This window comes from Peromyscus leucopus, chromosome X (genome assembly GCF_004664715.2).
Source record: "Peromyscus leucopus breed LL Stock chromosome X, UCI_PerLeu_2.1, whole genome shotgun sequence".
In the NCBI taxonomy this organism is placed as follows: Eukaryota; Metazoa; Chordata; class Mammalia; order Rodentia; family Cricetidae; genus Peromyscus; species Peromyscus leucopus.
The window spans coordinates 51830755-51852634 of NC_051083.1; the positions used below are offsets into that span (position 1 = coordinate 51830755).

Here is a 21880-nt window from a genome sequence, read left to right on the forward strand (position 1 = left end):
TAAATAAGTTAAATGTTGTTTAAAATCCTACTATTTGATGAATTATATTTATCATTTCCCCTCAAATAAGCAATATGGAGCCATTGATCATCATTGTTTGGACAACTTGTGAGGAAAAAAATTGGGAAACACTTCAGAGCCACAGAATTTCAGGTTGCTTCTTCTTAAAAACAGAACAGTGAAGTGTGACAAAAGAAGGAAGAGGGCACTTGATGGGCCAGAGCAGATGTAACTGGAAGAGGGGAAGATAGATGGTGGACTCTCCCAGTATTATCTGTCCAAGATTGAAGAACTCCAGTTGCTAAAACTCAGTAAATGATAAAAGCCATAATCTCCAGAGACTGCAGGCACAGAGGAATGAGCTAAATACAAATGTTCACCTATTGCCAGAAGAGCTGCAGCTGCTGCAGGTACAGCTCCTATGTTGGAGAACTAGTGTAGGCCATAAGAAAGAAGTGTTGGTCAAGGTCCATCCTGAGGGCAAATTGGCTGTCTATGTGGACAAGAACATCGGCATCACTGATGTGACACCCAATTGCCTAGTTGCTCTAAGTAATGACAGCTACACTCTGCATAAAATCCTATCTAGTAAGTGGGACCCTCTGGTGTCACTAATAATGATGGAAAGGGTGCCAGACTCAACTTATGAGATGAATTGTGGGCTAGAGAAACAGATCAAAGAAGTGATCAAGCTGCCTGTGAAGCACTGTGAGCTCTTTGAAGCACTGGCCCATGGCACAGCCAAAGAGAGTGCTTCTGTATGGACTGCCAGGCACTGGGTAGGCATTGTTGGCTCACACTTTGGCTCATCATATGAACTGTACCTTTATTCGTGTCTCTGTTTCTGAACTGGTACAGAAATTCACTGGTGAAGGGGCAAGAATGGTGAGGGAGCTGTTTTGCATGGCAGGAAACTGTATTGGCTGTATTGACTATATTGGCTCTTCACCACTGGAGGGAGGCTCTGGAAGGGACAGTGAAGTGCAGTGCACAGTGCTGGAACTGCTGAACTATCTGGATAGCTCTGAGGCCACCAAGAATATCAAGTTTAACATAGCTATTACTAGGATTAATATCATGGACTCTGCCCTGCTTCGTCCTGTGAGGATCAAAAGAAAAATTGAATTCCCACCTCCAAGTAAGGAGGCCTTGCTGGACATTTTGAAAATTTACTCTCAGAAAAAATACCCTTGACCAGGGGGATTAACCTGAGAAAAATTGCTGAATTGATGCTGGAAGCGTCACGGCTAAAGTAAAGGGTATGGGCACAGAAGAAGACATGTATACTCTGTTACTCCAGAGGACTTTGAGACAGCAGTAGCCAAGGTCATGCAAAGGGACAGTGAGAAAAATATGTTCACAAAGAAGCTATGGCTCTTACAACCTAGATGCCCCTCAACCGAAGAATGGATAAAGAAAATGTGGTACGTATATACAATGGAGTACTACTCAGCTGTAAAAAAACAATGAAATCATGAAATTTCCAGGGAAATGGATGGAACTAGAAAATATCATCCTGAGTGAGGTAACCCAGACTCAGAAGGACAAACATGGTATGTGTTCACTCATAAGTGGATACTAGATGTAAAGCAAAGGATAATCAGACTATAACCCACAGCTCCAGAGAAGCTAGGAAACAAGGAGGACCCTAAGAGGGATGCATAGATTACCTGGGGAAGAGGAAACAGATGAAATGTCCATGAGTAAACTGGGCATGAGGGGTGGGCAATAGAGGGGAGGGGATGAAAGATGAGAACATGAGGAAACAGAATAGTTGAGCTGGGGGAGGAACAGGGTGGGAGAGCAATGAAAGAGATATCTTGATAGAGGGAGACATTATGGGGTTAGAGAGAAACCTGATGCTAGGGAAATTCCCAGGAATCCATAAGGACTACCCCAAATTAGACTGCTAGCAACAGTGGAGAGGGTGGTTTACCCCAGTAGTCATATCAGTGAGTACCCTAACTGTCATCATAGAGCCTTCATCCAGTAACTGATGGAAGCAGATGCAGAGATCCATAGCCAAGCACCAGGCTGAGCTCCAGGAGTCCAGCCAAAGAGAGGGAAGAGGGATTCTATGAGCAAGGGGCATCAAGATCACAATGGGGAAATCTACAGAGACAGCTGAACCAAGCTCATAGGAATTCACGAATTTTAGACCAACAGCTGTGGAACCTGCATGGGACTGGACTAGGCCCTCTGCATACAGGAGACAATTGTGCAGCTTAGTCTGTTTGAAGGGTCCCCTGGCAGTAGGATCAGGATCTATGCCTGGTGCATGAACTGGCTTTCTGGATCCCATTACCTAAGGTCAGATGACTTGCTCACCCTTTATGCAGGGGGGAGGGGCTTGGTCCTGCCTCAACTGAATGTACCAGGCTTTGTTGACTCCCCATGGAAGGCCTTACCCTTTTGGAGGAGGAGATGGGGGTGGCTCAGGGAAGGAGGCGGGGGAGAGTAGGAGGAGGGATGAGAAGGGATCTATGGTTGGTATGTAAAATGAATAAAAAAATTGAATAAAAAAAGAATAAAAAAATCAAATAAAATTTTAAAAAAGCTATGAAAGTGAGGATATGTCCTTTTTGTGGATCCCTCAAATAAATGTTTGTGAGGAACAACAAATAAACAAACAAACAATAAAATAAAATAAAATAAAATAAACAACAAAAAACAGTAGAATCAATTGAATGAAGATAGTGAGAACTAACATCTAATAAAAGGCTGGCCTTTTATCATCATATACACAGCTCTATTTTTCCATGACATAAATAAATTTAAAGTTTAAATAACTGTATTTCAAAGTTCAAGTTTAGGAATTTCCACTTTTCTAAATGGAGTGGCCTTGGAAAAAAATTAGCTCAGTTACTGCTCTGCTAGAATTAAATGACTGTGCCAACATTCTTCACGGTTACTTCTTTTCAACTGTCTCTCTTGTCTATCATATTTTACCTTTATCTTTGTTTTATAAATAATTTGGGGATTACCTTTTCAGAGGGGGGAATGTAGCAATTAGGGCATTATTCTTTCATTAAAGCTGCTTTTCTCCCATTTGGCTGACCTCCAACTTGCCTTAACTCAAACAGAATTTTTTTCTTCACTTTCTGTGCTCTATCTTACTCCGCCAGGTAGATGCCAAGACTTAAAGCTTGCTTATCCCAGAGTTTTTCTTTTAAATACTAATAAAATTGTCCTCAAAATTTAAAAAATAGGGCCGGGCGGTGGTGGCGCCGGGCCGGGCGTGGTGGCACACGCCTTTAATCCCAGCACTAGGGAGGCAGAGGCAGGCGGATCTCTGTGAGTTCGAGGCCAGCCTGGGCTACCAAGTGAGCTCCAGGAAAGGCGCAAAACTACGCAGAGAAACCCTGTCTCGAAAAACCAAAAAAAAAAAAAAAATTTTAAAAATATTTTCACTTTTATTGTTTAATTAGCATACACGTTATCAGGTTTATATATGAGATTTTCCTACATATTTCACGCTGATGGATTTTCCCTACCTCCTATTCGTCTTGCTCCCTTTAAATGCTAGTAGCCCCCTTTGACTTTGTTCTACAGTCTTACCGACCTCCTCTTCTTAAAAGATTTTATTTTCCAGCCTCAAGGATCCTTTTCTAGTTTCCTGGACTTCATTCATATTTAATGTCACATGGATACTGCCCACAAATACATATTTAATAGTTGGACACTAGGATTTGCATGTAGGAGAGAACACACCGTATTTGTCTTTCTTAGCCTTGGTTATATCACTTAATATAATGCAAAATTCCTACATTTATACTTGATAGAGATAAATAAGTTTATAAAGAAAAGATTAAGAATCTCATACCCAGAAATTTAAATAATCTATGTTTGAAAAAAAATAGTGAAAAAAAGACATAACACAAAGTGCAAAGAATTAGGAAGGAGAAAGAATGAAATATTTCTATTAGTAATTTGCCTCATAATTTACAATCTATATACAATACACATCCATGCTGAAAAAGAGGACCACCAGGGAATTACTATGTTCTACATCATATTTAGATACATAGAGTTTAGAAGCTAATTTTTCCACTGAGATCACAGTGTAACATTTAGAAGATCATGTGGTAAAGAGCTGGCCACTAAGTCTGGCTCCATATTGATGGTTCAGGCACCAAGCCACACAACTCTCCAGAAATAGGAAATTCCCTCATAACTGACTTAACAATCCTTGAAAATTCTTTGTTTAATTACCCAGAGAGCATTGGGCTCTGAATTTTGGGGACCTTGGGCTGCTCTATCCTCAGTAAGTCACTTATACCATCAAATCAGATGGTGCTTGTATCCATCCAACAGCCATGTTTGTGCATCTGGGATACATGCACTGAATCAGTGATGTATCTTCACCTAACTGATACACATTTCCTGGGGCAAATTGCAGATTTTTTCATTGTGAAAACAAATCCCTCAATACATCCCATCTATCTACCCCAACTCTATGTTATGTTCATTCTTTTCTTTCTTATGAAAATGTGGCCAACCATTTGAATTTTTAAAACTATATTCAATAAGTATTAGTTAGAATGCCTTTTCAATATAGTGAGTTGCATTTTCTCTAGTTTGGTAGCAAGCTAAATAAGTTCAAAACTTAGGAACAAAGAAGATGCCTCTGGTTCCTTAGAAGAAATTGTTTGTTCTGTAAATGGATTTTTTTCTAAAATTAGAGTCTAGATGGGAACTGGCACATAGATCAATTTGATGTTCTCCTGCTTTCCTCAATGTCAAGGTAGTGCATAATATTGGACCTTGATTATAGGTCTCTTGCAGTTTAGTTTTCCATTTAAGGATATTCTCTCTCAACATTGGGATACGTACTCCGAAGTCTGGCCTCTGTTAACTAGTCCCAACAACCTCACATAGCCCACCATGTAGCATGATTTCAAATTACATAATGTTTTATTGCCTTAAAATTTTCCAAAATTCAAACTGTCTTGTCTTAGGAAATTTGACTTCCTTCTCACTATTTCTTCCCACTCCCTTGCAATTTACAGACAGATGTCTAAACATTTTTCTCCTAAGATTGTAAATTCTGGATTCTAAAATTCTATGGTCAGAAACTAGATGTGCTCCTCAGTGTCCCAAAGAGCAGATACACAGTTGACAGCTGGCTTAAGAAGTATACTGATTAAAAGCCTAATTTCATAAGGCTTAATGCCTCCTACATATTTAATAACTTAAACCTATCAATATATAAAACATTTATTTTTATGTAACAAAATACTAAAACAGATAAGCAAAAATCCTCATTGGTCATTCTTTATTAATTGATATTACATTCTCTTGTTCCTTGTGATTTTCTCTCTTGCTTCAAAGACAACATCAATTGTGATGTTGTGTTTTCTTGTCTGAGGATAAAGTCTCATAATTTACTGAGGTTTCAGAACCCTCTGGACACGGTGATGGTTTGGGCCTGGCATGAGTGCCAGGATTGCCTCCAGTTTCTTCTCTCACAGTTTCTCCATGTTGTGTAAAGAACTGACTGGGTTCAATGTCACTGAGTTTACGAATAAATTCTAGGACTTTCATCTTGACAGTTTCATTGTAAGCTTTTGGACCCCAAAGGAACTCATATTGTGGAGGATCACTATTGGGTATCTGCTGGTACTTCAGGTACTCGAGTTTCACAAAATCTTTAGTGATGAGCTTCCTGGGCTCTCTATAGATGAAATGCTTCCTCCCTGGGTACACTTGCATCATATTCAGGAATTTCCACACCTCTTTCTCAGCAATAGAGTTACCCTTCACCAAAATCAGAGCCAAAAGAGTCATAAGAAGAAAAGTTTTTGGTAAACCCCTGCCAGCACAAACCCTTCCTTTGTTGGGGAGTTTTATCTTGCTGACTAGGTCATATAAGTGATTAGTTGAGTCAATTTCTATCACATCAACTGCAAACACAATTTCAATGTGCTCAAAAGCTCTCTTAAATATTTCCTGAAATCTGAACTGGTAATCTGGGCCAATAACATTTAGTAAATCTTCTCTTGTAATGGGTTGTTTCATTTTAAATTTGTAGAGTACAGACTGCTCTACAAAAGCCACATACATATCTAGACAATCTTTACATGGATTATCATGGCAAGGTCGATATTCTGAGTGAAGTGAGTGTCTCGCATTATGGCAGTATTCACCCTCATCAAATTCTGTATCATCATCGCTAGTAGTGATGGGTAAAGGTACACAGGAAGGCCACTCAATAGTAGCACTACTTGATTCAGAAGCAGGTGACTTCTCAGAAATTTCCCCAAGCACAGAAGAGGAAGAGCAGGAAGGCTTTTCTTCCACTGCTGCACTATCCAGGGCTCCCTTGTTATCCTGAGAATAATCTGTTTCATGATGACATTTCTCACGGTTGTGTTTTTTATTCTTCACACGGTTGCGATGCTTATTCTTTTTTCCCCTAGGCATAGTGCCTGGAGTCAGAGGAAGTTGGTAGGAGTATGGGTAAGAGGACAAGGGATGATTGTCTGATATATGAGAGATAGTCTGTATAGATTTTCAGCATGCAAATTCTACCACAGCAGCTTTCTGTGGTGGATCTTAAGAAATCCATTGTGTTCCTGTTCTCCCCATCACCCTGATGTGCTCAGAAACCTGAAAAAGAATACATATTAACCTGCTGTCTGTAATCACTGCCTCACTCATGAGCTGGTGATAGAACATGGGAACCATTCACTCTTCTGTTGTTGACATAAAAAATCTCCTTAGGTACCAAAACAAGGAAAGAAAAGGAGCTTTTCAGTTTGTCACTCCTATGCAGAACTCTGTAGTGCTAGCTCAGGAAATAAGAATTTCTGTTTTAGACTCTCTGAGTCTGGCTTGACTGTAGTCGGGTTTCTCCAGTCCTGTCCAGCCCCATGGACCCACAGCCACTTATAAAATAATTATTCAGAGGCTTAATGTTATGTACAAACTGTATAGTCTATGGCAGGTCTCTTGCTAGCTAGCTCTTATATCTTAAATTAACCCATTTCTATTTATCTATGTTTTGCCATATATTTTGTGGCTTACCACTCTGCTGGCATGTTGTTCCTTGGGTGGCATGCTGGCATCTGTCCTGACTCCACCTTTCTCTTTCCTATCTCTTGTTGGAGTCCATTTTCAGATTTCCTAGTGGCTTTACTCAGCATAAAGAGGATTGGACCACAGACCTGAGTGCAGGTATCTGAGATGGTCTGCACTTGGCTGTGCTGGGGGGAGGTCGTTTGCTCCACCCCTTGACATTCCTTTAAATACCCTAGGGCAGAGACAGTCAAGGCCCGATGGATTAGGATCCAGGCCCTCTTGAGGCTATTTTGTATTTTCTATCTGTTTCTCTCCCCTCTATCCTTCTAATATTTCCTGCTACTCAACAGTAGTCATGGGAAATGTGGGGGTGAGGGAATGGCCCCCCACAGTCTCTCCTTGGATTTCCCACCTGCCTCTAAGCTGCCTTGCCATAGACCAAAGCCACTTATTTATTAACCAATGGGAACAACATATATATTCACAGAGTACAGAAAGACATCTGTACTGACCAGAACTTTCTCAGGGTCACGACATAAGCACACAGACATTGAAAACACCTACACTCTCATTTTAATTGTGGCTGCTCATTCACTTTAATGATCTCACCTCATATGACTTGCTATAATAAGTAGTGGGGGGTAGAGCTTCACAGTCCTGCTCTGAGTTTTCAAGGAAAATTCTAGAGCAAGACTAGATTATCTGTTGTGCCATCTATTTAGCTAGTGTAGATGGCCCCCTCAGTCATTCCTTTCGTGCCTGGTATGGGGCCAGACTCATTTTTAATACTCTTTATCCTGTGGTCTAGAGAACACTACCCTTACTTCCCCAAACCCGAGGTAATAAGAGGTTATTCACTGACTATTCCTGTCCCATCTCCCCAGAGGCTGAGAATAAGGACTAGATTGTGTGAAATACTCACTGTTAAGAAGCACACGATTCTCCCAATTGTCAGAATATATTCAGTTGCCTTTCAACAAACCTAACCTGGCAGTATTCCTAAGATGAAGTAGTAGGCCACAGTGACACTTAGGCCAAGTTCTAACCCCCCTTATGTCACAATAGGAGAAAATCTGTTACATCATGTCTCTAGTGCTCAGGAATTCTGATACTTCCCAACAGGGGTAGTACTATAAAGACCACATAAGTGGTCCTCTCAGTTCTAAAGGTAAAGAATTACCTACAAACTTATTCAGAATCCTTACCATAATGATTGTCAGGGACTGAATCCTTTCTTTGATTCCTAAATGTCTTCCTCTCTGTTGACATCCTTCACTTTCTTATAACCCCTCCTTCACAAGTCAACCTGACAGCCTTGCCCAAGGTGTCTCAGTGAACATAAGACTGAACTCTGCACTTTTTAGATCTTCAGAGTATCGCCATTCTCTGTTCCTATTAAGGCAGAAGACACCTGTTTTTTTTTGTTGTTGTTGTTGTTGTTTGTTTGCTTGCTTTTTGTTTTGTCTCAAAACCTCAAACCAATATTTTTTATTTTTTTATTTTACATCCTGACTGTAGTTTTCCCTCCCTCTCCTCCTCCCAATTCCTCTCCTCACTTCCTGCCCCTCCCCAATCTGTGTTCAGAAAGTGGCAGGCCTACCATGGGTATCAACAAAGCATGCCATATCAAGTTGCAGTAAGACTAAACACCTCCCCATGTATTTAGACTGGATTGCAAGAGCCAGCCAAAGCATTAGAGACAGCCCCTGCTCCCATTTTCAGGAGTCCCACAAGAGGACCAAGCTACACAACTGTCACATATGTGTAGAGAGCCCTGGCAGGCTCCCTGTCAAACCAATATTTTTATTTATTAATACTACTACAAAAGAAAAATTCAGAGAATGTCACATTGGTGATACTGTTTTGGTAGGTTATGCAAAGGTGCAACTTTCCTACAGGAAGTTTATCACTAGAGGCATACTTTGAGAGTTTTCCCCTTACACCCAACTTCCAGTGTGCCTTCGCAGTTTCCTGCATGTTGATGGAGATATCTCTGAGCTTCCTGCTCCTGCCATTGTGTCTGATACTTGCTGTCATGCATCTCTCCCTGACTAACTCTTATTATTTTGGAAACATAAGCCAAAAGAAACTCTTTCTTATGTTGCTTTTGGTTATGCTGTTTTATCACAGCAATAAAAAGCAGCTAATATACTTACTATTAAATTTATTTTTAACCTAATACAAATATATATATATATATATATATATATATATATATATATATATATATATAGAGAGAGAGAGAGAGAGAGAGAGGGAGTGATGTGATGTTTCTGACTATGCATACATCTGAAGTTTAAAACTGATTAAGCATATTCGTATATGGTGAAATAATTTAAAATAATTTCTTACAGCTTTTTCAAATTGCAGCTGTTCATTGTTACTATAATCATCCTTCCATGTAAGATCACACCAGAACTTCTTGTTCCTGTCTAACTGTAATGTACTTCCCAGTAATCAGTCTTGCCTGGTCGATGTTCCCCCATATACACACATGACATCGGGATACTATCATTCTATTCAAAATTTCCAATGTTTTGATTTTATAAATGAGTGAAATAATAAAACAAGGTAATCACAGAATGATACTCCCTTAATTTCAGATCACCCCTATATAGAACACAGTTCATATGCCATTCAGAACCCTGGACATTGAGTAATGGGATAGCCTAATAGCCTGGCCTTACCCTTTTAGAACTAGAAACAGGAATTCTCTGGGATCAATATGACTCCTTTTATTAAGAGGTCATTGTTGTTTTCTTTCTCATTCATTTTCTAGGAAAATGCCACATTGCTTCCAACTTTGATCTCTCTGTATACCTGGCAGAGGACAGAAGTATCTGGAGAGGGATATGACAGAAACCTGAAGTACTAAGCAGAGATCCCAACACAGGAGTTAAAGTTGTCACATATAAAGCATGGTGATCTGTATCTTTCCTTCACCAGCCAGACTTGGTCTCTCATGTAACTTCTATGCAGGTACATACACTTTCTAAAGGAAAGAGGCTGCAACTTTCAATATTTCAGATCCTAATTGGTTGAAATTTACTGTTACTGACTGTGTAGGCAATGGTAATATCAAGCAGTTTCTCTGTCTTTTCTTTTAAGGTGAGCCTTGTTAAGCAGCCTAGACTGGTGTGAACCTCTAACACAATCCTCCTTCCTCAATCTCTCTCTTTATTCACACTTAATATTTTTATTGCTCATTCCTTAGGCCCAATATTCCAAATCAGTATTTTGAGTTTGAAGTCATGCATTTATCACCAGAAATACATTTTGATGTAATGAACAAAAAATGAGTGACACAGGGTTGTCTTCAGGCTTGGAGAAATGCAAAGGTATTGATTTGAGAGAAATTCGGAGCCAGTATCTGTTGTGTAGCAGTTTTATGAACTTGAGAAAATTTCAAGTTGTTTATGTGTAAAGGGAATACATTTCTGATAAATCCCCACATGTAAGATTTCAATATAATGGATGTAAATCATCCAACAAGTTTACAAAATAATTGAATTTTTAGATAACATCAGCTAATACTGAGATGATTTTTACCCAACATAGTAACCACCTTACCTTACAGAATTTAGTTGACAAATGAGGACATAGAGCAGGCAATGTGCTATTCATCTAATAAAACTGGTGTTTATGAATTAGGCAATGATATTTAATTCCTTTGTTCTTTTTTTTTGGCTGTAGGCAAATCAACGTTGCTGTTTTGAGACAAAGACCAACATCCTCTCTACTTAGTGCTTTGGGTTCAAATTATTCTTTTTCATTCCTTTCCTCATTACTTCAGTATGAAGCCCCCTCTTATTGCTTGATAAACTATACTCTAAGTAACCTGATGGAAATGTTCCTTTAATAGAACATAATCTGGCTCAATTTATTTTTATTTATTCTTTGAAAATTTTGTGTATTATGCAATATATCTTTAATGTATTCACATCTCTTTTTCCTCAAACTCCTCCCCAGGACCCCCATCTCAACTCCCAACTTTATGTTATCTTCTTATAAATATTTTATTTTATTTGTTTTATTGTTTTATACTTTTTCTACTATTTGAGAATTTCTTGCATGCATATAATGTTTTGATTTGAAATAAAAGAGCTGTTGGTCTGGAGAGATGGCTCAGTGGTTAAGAGCAGTGACTGCTCTTCCAGAGGTTCTGAGTTCAATTCCCAGCAACCACATTGTGGCTCACAATCATCTGTAATGAGACTTGGTGCTCTCTTTCTGGCCTGCAGGCATTTATGCAAACATAACAGTGTATACATAATAAATAAATAAATCTTTTAAAAGTTTTGTAGCTTGATCTGACTAAGGGGCCCCCTGGCAATGGAACCAGGACCCATCCCTAGGGCATGAGCTGGCTTTTTGGAGCCCACTGCCTATGGTGGGACACCTTACACAACCTTGGTACAGAGGGATGTGCTTGGACCTGCCTCAACTGAATCTACCAGGCTGGGCTGACTCCCCAGGGGAGTCCTTGCCTTGGAGGAGGTGGGAATTGGGGTGGAATGGGGAGAATGGTGTGGGGTGGAAGGAGGGAGGGGAGGGGATCTGTGGTTGGTATGCAAAATGAATAAAAAAATTTTTAGTAATAATATAAAAAAGAAAGAAGAGAAAGAAAGAAGGAAGGAAAGAAAGAAGGAAGGAAGGAAGGAAAGAAAGAAAGAAAGAAAGAAAGAGAGAGAGAGAGAGAGAGAGAGAAAGAAAGAAAGAAAGAAAGAAAGAAAGAAAGAAAGAAAGAAAGAAAGAAAGAAAGAAAGAAAGAAAGAAAGAAAGAAAGAAAGAAAGAAAGAAAGAAAGAAAGAGAAAACAGGCTTCACACACTCATAGGGAGTGGCATTATTAGGACCAGTGATCTTGTTGGAGTAGGTGTGGTCTTGTTAAAGGAAATGTGTCACTAAGGTAGGCTTTGAGGTTTCAGAAGCTCAAGCCAGACCCAGTGGCTCACATTCTCTTCCTGCAACCTGCAAATCCAGATGTAGAACTGTCAGCTACCTCCCCAGCATCTTGTCTGCTGGTGTGCTACCATACTTCCCATCATGATGATAATAGACTAAACTTCTGAACTTTAAGCCAATTCTAATTAAATATTTTCATTTCTGAGTTGTGGAGATCATGGTGTTTCTTCACACAATGGAAATCTCAATTAAGATAGTTTTATCAAATCCACCTATCATTTCCTAATGTGCAATTATACCCCTATCCTTCCAACCATTTTTTTTATTCATTTTACATACCAACAACAGATCCCTCTCTCATCCCTCCTCCTGCTCCCGCTCTTCTTCTCCCCCAAACCACCCTTCATCCCCTCCTCCAAAAGGGTAAGTTCTCCCATGGGGAGACAGCTAAGGCTGACATCCAGTTGAGGCAGGACCAAGCCCTTCCCCATTGCATCAAGGGTGAGCAAAGTGTCTGACCCCAGGTAATGGAATCCAGAAAGCCAACCCATGCACCAGGGGTAGATCCTGATCTCACTACCAGGGGCCCCTCTCTCCAATATGCTTAGGGTCTAATCTGGTCCCATGAAGGTTCCACAGCTGTCAGTCTCATGTTCATGAGTTCCTACGAGCTTGGTTCAGTTGTCTCTGTAGATTTCCCCATCATGATCTCTGCCCCCCCACCCCCTGCTTGTTCATATAATCCCTCTTCCCTCCTTCAACTGAACTCCCAGAGCTCAGCCTGGTGCTTAGTTGTGGATCTCTGCATCTGCTTCCATCAGATACTGGATAAAGGCTCTATGATGATAGGGTATTCATGGATCTGATCTCTGTGAGTTCAAGGCCACACTTGAAACAGAGCCAGGCAGTGGTGGCACACACCTTTAATCCAAGTACTGGGAAGCACACATGCCTTTAATCACAAGAAGTGACAGCATGGAGGAGAAAGGTATATAAGGCATGAGAAAACAGGAACTAAAGCAGTTCAGCTGAGATCCTTTTGAGTGAAGAATGAGAGGCTTTCAGTCTGAGGAAACAGGATTGGCTGAGGAATTGGCAAGGTGACATTGGCTGTGGCTTGCTCTGCTTCTCTGATCTTTCAGCTTTTACTCCAATATCTGGTACCGGATTTTTTTTTTTTTATTATAAGACCTTTTAAGATTCCAACAATACTTATCACCTACCCAGTCAAGGGTTCTTGGTCCATTTAAGGGAACCTGGGAGGAGTTCAGTCTTGTGGATTGAGCTTTAAATACAGACAGAAAGTGATGGGTTAGTCCCATATCATTCATGCCACTATTGAACCAGTGGGCATATCTTGCCAGGCCAGTCATTGTTTTAGCTCATAGCATTTACAGCCAGGAAAGACTGTTAATGTTTTTGTTTTGTTTTGGTTTGTTTTGGTTTGGTTTGGTTTTTGTCCCCCAGTAGCATTTATACCATCTTCCAGCTCTCTCTGAAATCTCTGAAATAGAGATGAAGCTTCCAAGTCATTGTCAGCTTGATTTCTCCTTGGGCTATCATTTATGTATGTGGTGTCTTCATGGTCTTAACACTAAGTTCTGGAGGGCAACCAAGAACAATCACAGTAGTCTGTTATGTTTGCAGAGGTCTTTATGACCTTATTGACTAACACATGTTATTCTATGCATGGCACTAAGTAGTTTATTTGTTGTCTGGAAAGGCATTGTGCCTCTTTTGCTGGTAACTTCAGGTAAACTGTATTTATAGATGCATATAACTATATTTTTACGAAGTTTCTACAGGAGTAGGTTTCCATATAGCTTTTTCAAAGGTCATTAGTGTTAATTATCCCTCTACACACTCCCTTCTCTATCTGCCCTCTCATCCCCACCCCATTTTGCCTTTCCTGTTCCAGTATTCCTTTTTCTTTTTTTTACCACCTGTGTTCTATCCCCCTCTCTTCATATCCCCTACATACTCCCTTCCTAGTTTTCTGACTTCTATGGGCATGACAATGTAAAGAAACATGCTTGAGATTCAAAGCTAGCATCCACATCTAAGAAAGAACAAATGGTGTTTGCCATTCTGGGTCTGGGTTACCTCACTCAAAATGCTTATTTCTAGCTCCAGTTTACCCGAAAATTTTTAATTTCATTTTAGTTTTTCTCTTTATTTTTAGATGAATAAAATTCCATTGTATATATGTACTGTATTTTTATTCTCTATTCATCAGTTGATAGACATCTAGGCTATTTCTGTTTTCTGACTATTATGACTAGAGAACAATGAACATACATAAGCAAGTTATCAATGTATTAAAATGTAGAGTCCTTTGAATATATATATATATATATATATATATATATATATATATATATATATACACATGCTCAGGATTGGTATAGCTGGATCTTATGGTAACCTATTTCTAGCTGTTTTTGTGATTTCCTGATTTTGTGGTTTCCATAGCGGAGTCAGTTCATATTTTAGTGTGAGACCAAAATGAGCCATCTTAGAAATAAGACCAAAATGCTTTCACCCTAAAATTAAGGCCTAAGATTTCTCCTTTTGGGAATAGGCCATTAGTTACTGAAACCAGTCAGTTCAGATTCCAGAAACCAGGAAGTGTAAAAGTACAGAGTTACAAGATAGTCATGAGGTAATGCCTGTCAGACTATGGAATGTCCTCTCCCTGGTTTCCAGGGCAACTGACCACAGAAATGCCCCCACCTGAGGGCAGCCAATGAGAAATGGTGGCGGGAAACCACTCCCTTAGAAGTAATTTCTAGAAGTCCCTAGAAGCGAGCCAATCAGAATTGTATCCATACTAGCACCCCTAAATGATGTAACCTTGTGACTTTTCCCTTTAAAAACTGAGCTTGCAGACAGGTGGGCGCTTCCTCCAGCTTCCACTGCGTTGGATGTATTGGACAAAGTCCCTGCCTAGGCTTGTATTGCTTTTGGATATCCAGAGTTAAACCTTGCTTTTGCATTCCGGCATGCTCGTCTTTGGTGGTTTCTCTGGGGGTCACGATCTGGGCACAACATTAGAAAGTGAATGAATATCCTCACTTTTCAATATCCTCAACAGCATTTTTTTTTAATCTTGAACAATCTGACTGGGGTTAGATGAAATCTCAAAGTTGTTTTAATTTGCATTTCCCTAATGGCTAAAGATGTTGAATAATTTTAAAATAGTCATCAGGCTTTGTTGTAGGAATTCCACCATTCAGCCCAATGACCAGTTGGATGGAGTGTTTTATCCTTATGAATGTGGTCTGCTCTGAGGATATGTGACACCTTAAAAACTGTGGGGCAGAGGTCATGACTCTCTTGGGTGGTCAGAGCAGAAGCAAGTGGTAGCAGAGAAGCATGGCTTGTAGTTTGGTTCCCATCTCCCTTGGGCAGAACATCAGGACAATGACAGCTGGATCAGCAGCAGCATCTAGCTTGTTCTGTGTTGTGAGTGTACTTTATTGATCTCATTCTTTAATAAATTTTACTTGGCCCCTTATATCATTGTCCTTACTCATCAATATTTAAATTTTGTTTAGTTCCATGTCCATCTCTCAATTAGCTTTTTATTTACTTACTTTATTTTTTAATCTGCTGTACTGTCTTTTTTATTTTATTAACTTTTATTGATTCTTTGTGGTTTTCACATTATGCATCCCGATCCCGCCCATCCCCCCACCCTGCATTCTCCCTCCACCCTTGCAACCTCCCCACCAAAGCAAAACAAACCAATAAGCAAAACAAAAGCAGAGCAAGAAAGAAGAGGAAGATAAAAAAATCTTGTTGTGGAAGCTGTAGTGTGGCTTGTTAACACACACATTTCACCCTTTAATCTTTCCATCATCATTTGCAAGTGTTCATTCGCAAGTGTTCATTGAAATGAGTCATGTGTCTGGTTAGGGGCCTCCATCCTCTGTCACACCAATCAACAATGGGCTTTCACTGGGGCTGCTGTCATCTGACTTCCCACATTTGTCCTGTGTCATAGAGATCCTTCAGTTTTGGATCTGTAGGTTCAGCCCCTTCTCATGCTCTAACAGTTCATAGTCCTGGGCCTGAGTGTCAGCTGGATTGATCAGCCTGCCAGCTTTTCCCACATTGTAACGCCCTACCCCCAAACCCCCAACCTTCGAATGCTCTCCAGCACTGCCTCAGCCTGCCCATCCAATGCAGCCTATTCTCTTGCTCTCAGGCCCTCAGGTCCAGCTCACTCACCTCATGCCACCAGGGCTAGCTCCAGTGTTTTGCCCAGGCAAGGGGCAGATCCCTCTCTCCCAATTGCTGTAGGAGTCATAGGAGAGATGTGGGCAGGGACAGATCTCCTGTTCTCACACCCTCAGGGCTGGCTCACTGCACATCTGACCGCAGGATTAACTCTGGTCTGGTACCTTGATGAGTTGCAGGGTCCACTGCTCTCCTGTGTGCTGCAGCTGTTGAGGGGCAGAGCTAGTTCTCCCACTCCACTCTAGTGATCCAGGGGCCAGCTCTCTCACTTAACACAGGGAGCAAGGAGTAGGGAGAGGGTATCTTTCCCTAGCCCATGCCATCTCATGGCAAAGAAGTGGGGGGCAGGGTCAGCTCTCCTACTGTCATGTCCTCAGGGTAGACTCATCTTCATCACTGCCAATAGAGTCAGCTCTAGTGTACTGCCCAGGTGGGATGCAGGGCCTGTTCTCACATGTGCTGCAGCCAATGAAGGAAGGGGATAGTTCTCCAACTCTCTTGATCCCAGTGACAGCTCTCTTGCCTGCCATGGGTAGCAAGGGATTAGGAGGATTTATTTTATATCTGAACCCCAATTTCCTTCCCTCATTTCCTCCCATCCTCCTCCACTGACTCTCCACACCACCTCCATCCACTCCTCTGTTTCTGTTCAGAAAGGGGCAGGCCTACCATGGGTATGAACAAAGGATGACATTTCATATTGGCATAAGACTAAGCACCTCTTCTTGTGTTAAGGCTAGGCAAGGCAATCCAATATGAGGAATAGGTTCACAAGAGCCAGCCAAAGCCTAGAAACAGCCCCTGCTCCCATTGTTAGGAGTTCCACAAATAGACCAAGCTACACAACTGTCATATGTATGTAGAGGCCTTAGGTCAGTTCCGTGCAGGCTTCCTGGTTGTTGGTTCAGACTCTGTGAGTTCTTATGAGCCCAGGTTAGTTGATCCTGTGGGTTTTCTTGTGATGTCTTGACCCCTTTTATTTTTCTGTGGTATTTATTACAATTTATTTTCTAATACATGTAACTTGAGTTTCCTGCCTTGCCCACAGTCAGGACAAATCTTTGTCACCCGCCAGTCCTATAGCCACTCAGACCCAACCAAGTAAACACAGAGACTTATATTGCTTACAAACTGTACAGCCATGGCAGGCTTCTTGCTAACTGTTCTTATAGCTTAAATTAGTCCACTTCCACAAATCTATACCCTGCCACGTGGCTCGTGGCTTACCGGCATTTTCACATGCTGCTTATCCTGGAGGGCGCCTGGCAGTGACTCCTTCCTTCCTGTCCTTTTATTTCTCCTCTCTGTTAGTCCCGCCTATACTTCCTGCCTAGCCACGGCCAATCAGGTTTTATTTATTGACCAGTCAGAGCAACTTGACACACAGACCATCCAGCACAGCCAAGTGCAGACCATCTCAAACACCTGCCCAGGGTCCTAATCATCCTCTATGCGGACCTGCTGGGTAAAGCCACGAGGAACCCAAGAACAGGCTCCCACAGGACATACAGAACATCCCACAGCAAATACATTTTCAGTAATCAAATTCAAGTTTATTTCAGTTAGCATTGCAAGAAAAAGCAAAATACAACCAATTTGAATTAGCCTTGTCACTTCTGTTTCAACAAGCAATTCCACATTTCCAGGAAAATTATTGATCCAATGCCACATTAATGTTTTAAAAATTTACCAGTTTCTTTGAAAATAGCCAAACTCTTAGTCTTAAACATGAAAAACTCCAATAAATATGTCAGGCACAATGTTAAAATGCAGATTATGAAGCAAGCTAATCCTCAATTAAAGGAACATTTGCAAAATACCAAAGGAAAACACATTTTTTTATGTATTACAGAACAATAAGATATAAACTTTATTATTTCTAGCCCATAAGACATTCCATTACTTAGAAGACTGACTACTCTTTAACACAGTGAAAACTGTATCTCAAACCCAACTAAATGTGGGAGGATCTGTGAGGCAAGAATCTGCAATGAGCCCTGACATCCCTGCCATCAACAGCATTGCCAGGCACTGCTGTAACTCTCCTTGCTACTCTATTAGCCTCATCAAGCATAGCCTCTTCATACATACTAGTGAAGAAACTTGGGGAAGTATTATTGATCTTAGCTACAACTTCCAGGACTTTCATCTTGGTGGTTTCAACATAGGCTCTGGGACCCCACCTGAACTCATAGCTTGGGGGGTCACTGCCAGGAACCTGGCTGTATTCCAAATAGTTTTCTGCTACCAAATCTTTGGTAATAAACTCCCGAGGCTCCCCAAAAATTACATGACTTTTCCCAGGATATATCCCCAATGTTTTCAGGAATTCCCAAACATATTCCTCAGAGACACAGCTCCCCTTCATGAAGATCACACCCAAGAGGGTCATCAGGAGCCCTGTCTTGGGCAACCCACTACTGCTACTCAGACTTCCCTCAGTGGAGAGACCCAGCTTGCCCACAAGCATGTAGGACTGAGAACTAGGACCAACTTCCTTAAACTCGAGGCCAAAGACCACCTCCAAGCGCACAGAGACTCTCCTGAAGATCTCAGTGAAGTGCACCTTGTACTTCCTGTTGATCACCCTCAGCATATCTGCCTGTGTGAAGGGCTTTTTCACCTTAAACTTTTCCAGTACGAACTCCATCAATGCATTGGCCTTCTTGGTCAGAGGATCTCTGCGTGTAGCCAGAATGGCAGCTGCTATCTTGGAGGCAGAGACACTTCTCTCATCAGCATCTGCAACAGCAAGACCCTCAGCACAGACAGCACTTCTCTCATCAGCACCTGCAACAGAACCCTCAGCACCAACATCATAGACTAGGCAGGGCACATCTAACTCAGGAGAGCCCTGGGATGCAGCCTCCTGGGACCCCTGAGGAGTGCAGATATCAGGGGATGTGGAGGCATCTCCCTGGCCAAGAGGGGGCGGTGTTGCTTTCTCCTCTTCAGTGGGCTGTGTACCCTGAAGATTCTGGCTCTTCCCCCGAGTCTGCTGCCTTTTGGCCCTGGAACGGGCCTTGCTTTTGCTGCCCCTAGGCATGGTGAGTTGTCTCTGGGGCAGCAGGCAGTTGTGCTAGAAAGGCAGGTATCTGGAGGGAAAAGAATAACACTATGAGTGCCATACCATCACTGGGTAGTGAGAAACTTCCCTTTAATGAATGAATGCCCCCTCTGCTGCTTTTCTCAGGGCATCTTTTTGGGTACTCACAGTGCCCTGTTTCTCCTGGTCAATCACTTCCTAAGAAACCTGTGGAGGAAATCAGAGTCTATTAAGCCACTGCAATGTACCCCAGGTTATATGTTCCTAGTGAGAGAAAAGCATTTTCACTAGAGACCCATTTGATAAATTTCACAATCCTCCTTGTTTACTTTCAGAACCCTCCTGTACATTTTTAATTAAGTCTGGATCCCCACTTTCCTCTATCTCTATAAACTTAACACTACAATCTTCGCTAGTAAGACATGGGAAGAAATTAAGGCAATCTTCACCCCTGATATCTGACGCCCTTTAGCAGACATCAAATATGCCTATGTTTTTGCGAAGCCCCCGTTTCTTTTCTGGATCTCCTCACTATGGAGATCTTAAAATACACTCCATAATTCTCCCACCTTTGTGTTCTTCAAAGGACAAAGTGAAGTTGCATCTTGGTCTTTAGGCCTGCCTAAGCCACCATACAAGGGAACAATTCTGTGTATCCAGTCTTCCATACAGTATGGGTCAGTCCTCCCAGTTTTCATGACTGGCCTCCCTCCTTATAAATCTATAACTCCTATATTTCCCCTTCTGTCCCTTAATCCTCCAATCTCTTAACGAGACCTTCACTCACTGAGAAACATGAGGAAAGTGACCGCGACCGGCACATTGGCATAACCGCCATGTCCGGAACTCTGGAAACCAGAGCAGAAGCAAGCCTGGCTGGCTTCCTTGTCACGGGCAACGGTGGGCTATAGTTTAGGCAATTCACAACAGGCTTCTGGATGTCATAGTTTTAACTCAGGAAGCCTCCCCTCTCCCTGCCACAACACCAGGGGAGATTCTCTCACCTGACAGGAGGTGCCTACGCCAAGCTGAACACAGCCTATCCTGACTGGACCGTTAACCGGGTTAACCGGAAGTTAGGGTCCTCCACTTCCAACTCCCTGTTGCTCTATGACCCTAGGAGGAACTGTTCTTGTCCTTTTTTGTTCCAGGAGAATGAATTCCCCAGATGAATAAAATCAGTTCATGCTGATTTTGCCTAGGGTTTCTGGATGTCTTGACGTGAGCCAGTAGGTCTCCAGACAAAAACCTAACATCCACCAGAATCCTGAGAAGAAAGTAAAATGGAGCAATTTGGAGCATAGTATCCTTGTTCATGACTTCACCATAAAGCATTGAAAGGGTTCTATGATAACTATGATATTTTGTACTTGGAACACTGAATATTTACTGTGATTCAACACCCTCCTCCCACTCCTGTAGTTCGCAATCCCCTAGCCAGCTATTTACTCTCTCCTCTCTCAATTCTCCTTTCTCCACCTTGGTCTTTCCCCTTTCCTTTCCTTTCTCTTCCTCTCCCCTTCCCCCACCCCCTTTTATCAACCTTCTACATTTTCTTTTCCTCACTCTTTTATCTTTGATTATCGTCTCTATGTGTTTTAGATTGCCCTAGAACTAATGAGATTTTGTGACTTTCCTGCCTCACTGTCCCCATATGCCATCATGCCTGATGTCTTTCTTTTTTTTTTTTCCTGATTGAAGACTATGTCTTTTGTTTTTGTTTGTGAGGAATCAATATCACTCTGTAGCTCAGGATGACCTGGAAAATGTATGCTGCTTAGAGTGCCTAGCATTAACAATCCATGCCGGGCGGTGGTGGCGCACGCCTTTAATCCCAGCACTCGGGAGGCAGAGGCAGGCGGATCTTTGTGAGTTCGAGGCCAGCCTGGGCTACCAAGTGAGTTCCAGGTAAGGCGCAAAGCTACACAGAGAAACCCTGTCTCGAAAAAACAAAAAAAAAAAAAAAAAAAAAAAAAAAAAAAAAAAAAAAAAAAAAAAAAAAAACCAATCCAACTGCCTATTTCTTGAGTGCTGGAATTACAGGCCTGTACCACCTTGCCAGAATTAAATTAATTCTTATCTTGATAATTTGAAGATATCCAGCCACATTGCTTATATCTTTTTGAGCCTGGACATTCAGACTGAAGATTTTAATCCTTGAGACTGTCTTCAAGAAGTCCAGGTATGTTTTATCTGCTAGTTCTATGACTTTGAGTCAAGGTGAAGGTAGCATAGGAGACTGTGAGGTACTATGTAATTCGAGATGTGGGGAGAACTCCTTAATTTAACAGTTATGTCTAAATCCTCTGACATCACATATAAGAACATGTTCAAAATTCTTAGCAGTGAATTTCCACTGGTTTTAGATGTTATATTTAAATATATTTAACTATATTGCACCTTAGAGAAAACAGGCCAAAATTTAAAATTTCCTATAGCAATTCCTCTCTTTGTCCTGCCTCCCTTCAGGGTGATTCAAACACAGGCTCTAGTTCTATACAGATACAGAGGCCTTGCTCTAATTGTTAATACTATTTTTATTTGTCTCATTATTCTAGGTTGATTTCAGTCATGGGAAACCACAGGCTGAGTTTGGTTTTAATTTTCATACCAATGTGTAAGGCAATAGATGTGTAATTAATGTTATGTAATTGGGGCTGGAGAGATG

The 21880-nt window shown here is 41.3% G+C and overlaps 2 protein-coding genes and 1 pseudogene across 2 annotated transcripts; 1 reads left to right on the forward strand and 2 right to left on the reverse strand.

Annotated features, from left to right (window-relative positions):
- Positions 1–211: 211 nt before the first annotated feature.
- Positions 212–3129, forward strand: LOC114683253 (annotated as a pseudogene).
- A 2119-nt stretch (positions 3130–5248) lies between these two features.
- LOC114683256 (melanoma-associated antigen B5-like) lies at positions 5249–8041 on the reverse strand. Its single transcript, XM_028857470.2, has 2 exons — positions 7943–8041; positions 5249–6609 (listed from the first exon to the last, which is right to left on the reverse strand). Exon 2 carries the CDS (start codon positions 6421–6423, stop codon positions 5338–5340), a length of 1086 nt encoding a protein of 361 aa, XP_028713303.1. The 5' UTR covers positions 6424–6609; positions 7943–8041; the 3' UTR covers positions 5249–5337.
- Positions 8042–18058: 10017 nt separating this feature from the next.
- Positions 18059–19249, reverse strand: LOC114683257 (melanoma-associated antigen B4-like). Its single transcript, XM_028857471.2, has one exon. It carries the CDS (start codon positions 19210–19212, stop codon positions 18121–18123), a length of 1092 nt encoding a protein of 363 aa, XP_028713304.1. The 5' UTR covers positions 19213–19249; the 3' UTR covers positions 18059–18120.
- Between the last annotated feature and the right edge of the window lie 2631 nt (positions 19250–21880).